Below are 8155 nucleotides of genomic sequence, written 5' to 3' on the forward strand. Positions count from 1 at the left end.
ATGTAAATTATGTGCAAAAATAGATTAGTTTTAACTACATTGGAAAAATAAATATGATGGTCAATTAAATTATAAAACGTGAGGTAAAGCTTTCTTTTTTAATTTAATTGGTGCATTTTTAATTGTATTTATTTAGTGGTCCATCTATTTATTGCTGCCTTTTTTCTAGTTATGTCAGTGTCGGTCCTCCATACTGCAGAACTTGGACGAGGTAATTTAATGTCAGAGTCAGGTGTGTTGAAGCAGGGAAAAACATAAAACCTGTGGGGCTGCAGCCCTCGAGGACCAGGATTGCCCACCCCTGATCTGAGGTCATTGCATTGACTTGCTTTTCCTTTTAATTTTGTTTTTCTCTTTTCCGACAGTGATGCAGTTTTTCTGCTGTGGAATTTTCTGACTAATCTTTATTCCTTCTTTTCCTTTTTTATCCTCATCTCTGTTTTCTTCTCCATATGTGTGTCCTCCTCTCCATCTTTCCCCTCTCCATTTCCCTCTGCTCCTCTTTTCTGTCCCTCCTACCAGGTCCCCCACCAGATGGGTGCGTTGACCTTCTATCGCTACGAACAGCCTATTGTAGACTACTGCCAGGCCCACCAACCCCTGCGGCTCAACATGGGCTAYGAAGGCCCACCTCAGGGCCTGGAGGGACTCGAAGACCTGGGGCCATGCGATAGGGGCACAATACAGACAGTGGCCCTGCCCGCTGTGCCCTCGGCTGCCAGCATAGGTGCCCCTGTGCCAGGGACCCGCTCCCCTCCACCCTCCTTCATACCACAAACTGAAGTTCCCAGCAGTTGTCCTTTTCCTCCCGCCGAGCGCACCGGCACGCTCAAATTTGGACGCTAGTGAATCTGGTTGCTGAAAGTGGGYCAAGCGTCTGTGATTCGCTTTGACTTTTAAATGAAGGTGCAAATGAGGTGTTCTTTTTTTTTTTTAGTGAAGCCTTGTTTTTAGTTCATGATCTGAAGGATTACATGTTCAAACCATGCCAGAGGGATCTGGTATCTGAAACACAGTCTCACTAACATACAGTATAAAGGTACACTGATCATTCAGATTTTTCTTTTCAAAGCATTTGAAAGCAAATCCCCCCTAAAAGTCCTCGCTACTGACTCATAGGAGGTCTTTTTTCAGCATGTACCTGTTCACAGTGGCRAAAGTCGAGTTCTGTTGTGGCAAAAGTGAAAGGTAAAGAGAAAAAAACGCAATGTCTTGATCATTAGAGAGAGGAGACCTGACTAAAGATCCAAGATATAAAGCTGAAGAGTTATGTGAAATAGACTTCTCACTGTCATGTAAAATTTTATTCAAAAGTTGTTGACAAAGGGAGACCTGCATCGTTTCACAAATTAGCACATACAGACTTTGTTTTGTTGCTATAGTTTTTGGTTTTCTGAATGTTTTTAGTGCTGACTTTAATTTATGTGCATGTTAAACCAAAGAGTTTTCAAATACATTTCTTTAATAAACATGCATAAACTATCAGTTGTACAACAAAACAAGCCTCTGTCAATTTACAGTTGTCACCAAAGCTCCCCCCGCTGTTCTCAAAAGACCTGGTCACATATTTACAAAWGAGCAAATCATTCAGAAGTAATGATCAGGCCGGGTAGTTTACTTGGAATTTTAAAGTGATGTTAAAGTCACCCAACATAACCCAATCCTCCCAGCACTACTTTGATTATTTATTTTTTTACAACAGCAGAAGCTATAAGTAAAAGAAAAAAAAAACKTTGAAGACCTTATTGCACAGTAGAAAAATCTAATTACTGTATATGATTAGGTCCCAGCTGAATGACTCAGTATTCCTTTAGAAAGGCAGTGATGGGCAATTCTTTGAAAAATAACTTCAACTAAGTGGAAAGGGTGTAAATATTATCGAGTAAAGGTCCTCTTTATAAAAAGGCGAAACCACTCTCACTGCCCCAGATGGTCACCTGAAACATGGTCAAATCAATGTTTGACTTTCATCAGACTGAAGAACACCATGTTGCTGGGCTGGCGGTGCTCCTGTCTCCTGTTTGCCACAAAGAACTTTGCTGCCTTTTGGGGGGCATGTTGAACCAGTACGTTGACTTCTCTTTGACCTGCTTAAAAACCCGTGGACTGTACTGGGAATATCGCCAGACATGTTCTGTTCTTTTTTTATTTTTTCGTTTTTTTTTTTTTCCCTCTGAAAGTGCGCCCACTGCACTGGAGTTTTATGCTCTCTGTAACCCAGAGGTCACCATGTGAAGCACCACTAGACACTGACTCACAGAGCCATTGAGGACTTCACATGCAGCAGTGATACCCCATCAGAAATCATCTCTAGCTCAGTCTAGAGCCTTGTGGAAGCTATATGTGGTCCTACCGCAAAGCAACGGACTGATTTACAGCCTAAACTGCAAAGGATCAATGGTGGATGCAGCTTCAAGAAAAGAGGAGACATAAGGATTTTTTGTTTTGTTTTGTTTTCTTATTTTGGTTTGGAACTAAGTTTAAAAGTGTTCAAAGATGATGTCAAAAAATTCTATAAGACTAAATAAAGGACAACTCAAATAGAACTTAATTATCCTGTAAATAATAAGTCTTTAAGAAGGAAAAAAATAAACTTCTTCTAAATGCAAACTGTTTGTGAACAGAAGAGGAGCCTTATTCACTTTCCAGAGGGAATATATTACCAAGATGACTCGGTGAGGGGGTTCCTAATGTAATGCTTTCATTGTTTTAATAATGACTATTTTTTTCTATCCGCTCCTTTCATGAATATGTCATTAAATGGAAATAATGCTACTGAGGTTATTTTCTCAAATCCAGTCATTTTACTTAAGAGGGAAAGATTGGAAGCCTTGTTATTGTCATGTTCTCAGAATGCCAAACCTCACAAATCCATTTTTTTATTTATTTTTTTATTTATTGTTTTTTTTTTTATTTTTTACCTGACATGTTTGAGAGTTTAGCTTCCAAGTGATGGTCGCATGCTGKGTTTATTTGTTTATTTATGTGCTAATCCACTCTTTTCTGTTTAAGGGTTTCGACACTACCTGCCATTTAAAGATTTTCTTAAGGATGGAAAGTGTTTGTTTAATTGTGCCATTCTTAAAGAAAGGAAAAACAGACAGACAGCAAAACAACAAGTGACACAAACTTTCCCATATCATCACAACTAAGAAGAGTGCTCACTCCCTCTTATGTACAGAAAATTGCATAAAAAAGGCAGTTGATTCACTCATTGCGGTTGCTTAATCGTGCTGGTGGAGTTTATTTTGTAATAGCAGATGTGCCAATGTCTTTATAACGGGACCTCTCTCAGTTTGTTTATTTTTATTTTTTCTCCCCCATGTTTTGTCTTGCCTTGCTCTGTATCACTCCTAATAACTTCTTGGCCTGAATCTCATGTCTGCTGCTTGGTGACTCAGGTGAATCTGTTTAACGTTGTTCTATTTCTGTCCGCATGTTTATATAATCGGGAAAACTTTGTCCAGTTAGGGAGGRACACTGAGGCGGAGGCAAACAGTGAAGGAGCTATTTCCTGCCTGGGAATGGCCTAGAACCAGCAGCACACATCATGAAAAGCATCAGTGTTTTTTTTTTTTCTAAAGCATCGCGTTTGCTGACCCGTTCCCGCTCTTGTCTTTCCTGAAATACAGTGTAGTCTGTGAGGCAGACAGCGCTGCCTCACTTCAGGCCAAAACTTCTCCTTTTTAGTCGCCTGTTTAAGCCCACCCTTATCTAATGTTTAAATTTAGAATTAAAGCTTTTATTTTTTTTTCTATACGTTTGATCAGAAACATTAATTCGTTATACATGTTTACTATTAAATCAGTTACTAAATGTCATTTGATTAATCRTAACTACCTTTCTGATAAAACCAGATATGTTTACCAGAATGTTTCAAATCCTGCTGCCAGTTATTATCCAGCCCTTTTGTCCGTTTCGTTTGCCATCAGAAAGCTGGAAGCACAAGCGCTGCATGCTAATGATGCATGTTTAAGCTGAACTCCAGGACCGGCTGTGCAAGCTTCTGCAGTGCCAACGGGCTTTATTTTCTATTTTGCATTATTTGTAAACGGTTTCATACACCCCAAGCTCCCCCAGGTCCAGTCTCTTTTTGAGTTAGGGCTCAAGAACTAACAGAAATCATTTCTTTATTTAAATTGTTTAATTTATTTATTTATTCTTGCTTGAGCAGGGTGAACAAAGGTCCTGTGAATGGTAGTAATTTGTTTTTATTTTTTATTTTTACTTTAAAGTATTTACACTAATAAGAAAAACTTTTTACAGAAAGAAGAGTAAAAAAAGATGCACAAAAAACAGGAAACAGGAAGTGTAAGACAGACATACAGCTACAACTAGGTTAGTGACACATTTTATTCCATTGCTAAAAACCTTCTGCTTTTTATTGTATTTTTTTCTGAAATACTATTTTATTTCCACTTTAAGAAGAGCTCTCCAGCAGTAAAACCTCACACAAAATTATGCAGAGTCGCATACGGTACACAGCCTAAACAAACAGAAAACCTGCATCTTCAGAACTGTATGTATTATGCATGCTCTCATCCAAAGATACATAAATAGTAGTTCACATGATTACCAGGAGTCTGACCCATCAGTCTGCTGCAGAAATAAAAACAAGCATGAACGCACAAGATTAAAAAAAACCAAACATATCATGATAAATGATTATAAAATACTGCAAGTTTTGACACACTCAGTCATTCCAGATCACCCAAGGCCATCTGTGACAGTTCACTGGGCCCTAATCTATTACCTGATAAATAGATTAAAAATAATAATTCTTAGCCAGACATGGATTTGTTGCTTTTTCTTCTCTGCCATGCATCTGTGTCTTACCAGCAGGCAGTTCTGGAGTATGTTCTGACAGCACACAGTTGAGTTAAGTCAGCATACATGTGATTAGGGGGAGGAGGGGCAAAACGCTCATGTGCCGATTTCTAGTTAACGTTTCTGTTATTGTTCATGTTTTGTTGTGCTGAAAAATGGCAGGGACACATTTTCCTTTCTCAATATTACAGAGAGTCTGGAAGCACTGAATGACCTCCCCTGCATGTACATGGCCTGTGTGTGTCTGAATCTGCCATCCAACAGCACCTTCTTCCTCTACCTCCTCTGAACGAACATCGCCGTTACTGATGTTCAGGCCGACCCGCTCCCCATCGATTGTTATTGTTCCACGCTGTTTCACATTAGCAGAAAGTCTTTAACCTTCGACCCGCATTGTCCCAACTTTGTTTTTCTGCCATTGCTCATGTCAGAGGTGGCACAGGAAAGAAAGGCGTGATCATTAACCTCTGTCGGGGGGAAACACACTTTTTCTTTTGCCTGACAAAGCCCTAATTGGATTTAATGTACTCTCTCTGAAGAAAAGAGTTTTTTTTATTTAAATGTGCTGCATTCATGTCCAACAGCTGACTACAGGGAGCAAGCAGAAGGAGCCTGACATAGAGCAATATAAGAATGAATCTTTGTTTCTTTGCAGGCTCAAATAATTTGCCTTTTTTGAATTTTTCTAATATTTATTCTATTTTTGTTGGCACCTAAATGCGTTCCATACAAGCCACGGGGTCTCTAATATCTCCTTCTCATCCATTTTCTGCAGAAAACTTTATTTTATTTTATTTTTTTGTAAGTTGTAAATATGTAATGCAATGTTTTTTTTTCTTTTTTGTAGCTCGTTTGATTTTTTTTTCTTTTTATTGTAAGAAAAAAGCTTTTTTTGTGGAGACCTGGTCAAAGCGCAAAAATATGGCTCTTCTATGAGTATATTATTGTCAGAAAATGTTTTGTAAAAATTTTGATGATGATATCAGAAATAAAACTATAAAGGTGGGAATTGTAGTGCTTTTCTGTACCCCAATTGTCTATCTATGTAGACTTGTGTRGGACCAAGAGTGACCAATGTGAGCAGATGTTGACAACTCTAGCAAACGTGAATTCAGCACTGAGCCCCATAAAGGTTTCTGTTCATGTAGTTTCATAAAAAACACAGTAAATAAAACTAAAGCCTTTGGGAGGACTGTGTTTTTGCAAGTTTATTTCTCCTATTTTTTTTCTTAGCTAAGATTGTCTGGAAACTGCAGAATTGATGCAGTGATTGCATTACTCAGCCAGCATTTTTTCCCTTCAATTCCCTTCAGTAATTTTGAATTTCTTTAGCAAATGACTTATAATTCTGTTGAGACAGTAATTTATTTACATTTTTTCAGGAAACGTGAGATGTCAGAAAAAGCTTCCCCCCCCCCCAGGTGATGATTACCAAAAGCAAAACCTTAAGCTCTAGCTTAAAAACAACAGGCTTTAGGAGGCAGTTGTTGGTTCCACTGACATGCAGCTGGTGGTGATTTTACATTAAGCATAAACCTTTTAGAGGTTTTAGACAATAAAAAAATGTTGCTACCAGGTACTGTATAAATAATAAGCCTACATGGCAATCAGGATTGTTCTTTACCAGAAAGCCTGCAGACTCGTTAAAATGTACAAAGCTTCATTTTTTTTTTTTTTTTAGTTTTTGCAAAAGTCCTGCACTAATATCTAAAATATCTCAGAACTCTGACTCAGCTGTGTCTGCAGAAATCAGAGGAGTTATAAGCAGAACCTGAGCAACTACAACCTAACTGTGTGACCATTGAGGTAAATATTCACTACATTTACCTTTCCTTGTATTAAACRTTCATTGTTATGACAAATTTAACAACTGCTTATAAAAATAAATGCTTTTTGTTCCTAAGGCTCAAGAAAAAATAACTCTGAAATGCAAGAAACCCATTTGTTTAAAGTGGAACAAGAATAATCGAATTGTAACCCACTCGAGTGCCAAAGGATTGCACTCTACATACTCACCTATTCATTCACTGACAACTATAATGATTTAATTCAGCCGAATGAATGTACAGAAATGAGAAATAAGCTAAATATAATTGTCTTTATCTTTGCTGCTCAGATGCATGGGTTCATTTCAGGGACAAAAGAACCCATTTTTGACAGAAATGAGAGAAAGAAAGGTGGCTGACATCAACATTGCTCTAATCATTGCAGTTTCTGCATTTCTCATCTTTAACGGAATTACATCATCCAAGTTACATGGTTTCTGTAGCACTGGCAGTGGGGGGAATCTTTAAAAAATACATGCAGCTGTCACTGACATTTAAGCTTTTCTAACTATTTTTCAAACTTTGGGGAAGACGGAGCTGGAACCAGGGGAGAATCTCCGTGAATGTGGCTAACTTGTTTGGAATGAACAAAATACCCACGGCAACAAAGTTGAGTACCGCAGAGACGGGAGATCTGTTTGCTTTAGTCTGCTGTCACTTCAGATGTACACATCACGCCATCACTGCCTTGGAGCAACACGACAGGCCCTGCTCACCGTCCAGCTCGCAGCAGTTTTCATGACACAAAGCTCTGCTATCGCTTACTTTTGTTCTCCTCCAGTCCTCGGCCATTCCTCAACTTTCCCATCTTCTGTTGCCCCTGTCCCAGCTTTTCTGGAACGAGTTGCAGGCATCAAATTGAAAATGAGTAAATATTTAGAAAAAGTTTATTTGTTTGAACATGAAATGTTTTGTCATTGAAGTGTTTTAGATTAAATAGGCTGAAAATGATTTGCAAATGATCATATTCTGTTTTTATTCATGTTTTACACAARGTCCCACAGTCATTGGATTTGGGGTTTTACAGTCTGGATGAAAATGCAACTGAAGAAATACTGCTAAACCTGTTTATAATAAGAGTTGTGATAAAGCCCTATTTTTCTCAGTCCTTTTCTTTTGCCTTTTAGTGGCAARTTTTTGTCTGTGTTTTTATCTGTCTGTTACTAAAATTAAAATATTACAGAAACCACTGGACAAGTTGTAAAAAAAAAACTTGCAGAAAGTAATAACTGAATGAACCTCTACTACTGACTAACTTTTGGATTTACCCTGATCCTTGTCTGTCAAGTTAAGGGCACATAAATGGGTTAAAAATTGGTGTGGCAGTAATTGAGACCAGTTAGCAACATACGTTCTGATAGCTCATACATTGCACAAGCTCTTTATTTAAATATAGTTTATAGTTTATTCATTTCAATTAAAAATAAAAATTTCAATACAACAAAAAAGAAACAAATCTCATAAAAGGGAAGCAGAAGAAAAAAAATGTATAACATCTGCCC

General features: G+C 37.9%; 1 protein-coding gene across 1 annotated transcript in view; it reads left to right on the forward strand.

The window, feature by feature from the left end:
* LOC106513574 (leucine-rich repeat transmembrane neuronal protein 4) overlaps positions 1–5836 on the forward strand; it is a 111330-nt gene extending 105494 nt beyond the window's left edge. Inside the window, exon 3 of the mRNA XM_014002476.1 lies at positions 523–5836. Coding sequence (XP_013857930.1) covers positions 523–846 — 324 coding nt within the window. The 3' untranslated portion in view covers positions 847–5836. The remainder of the gene's footprint in view (positions 1–522) is intronic.
* The last annotated feature ends 2319 nt before the right edge of the window (positions 5837–8155 follow it).

This window comes from Austrofundulus limnaeus, unplaced genomic scaffold, assembly GCF_001266775.1.
Source record: "Austrofundulus limnaeus strain Quisiro unplaced genomic scaffold, Austrofundulus_limnaeus-1.0 Scaffold13, whole genome shotgun sequence".
Classification (NCBI taxonomy): Eukaryota; Metazoa; Chordata; class Actinopteri; order Cyprinodontiformes; family Rivulidae; genus Austrofundulus; species Austrofundulus limnaeus.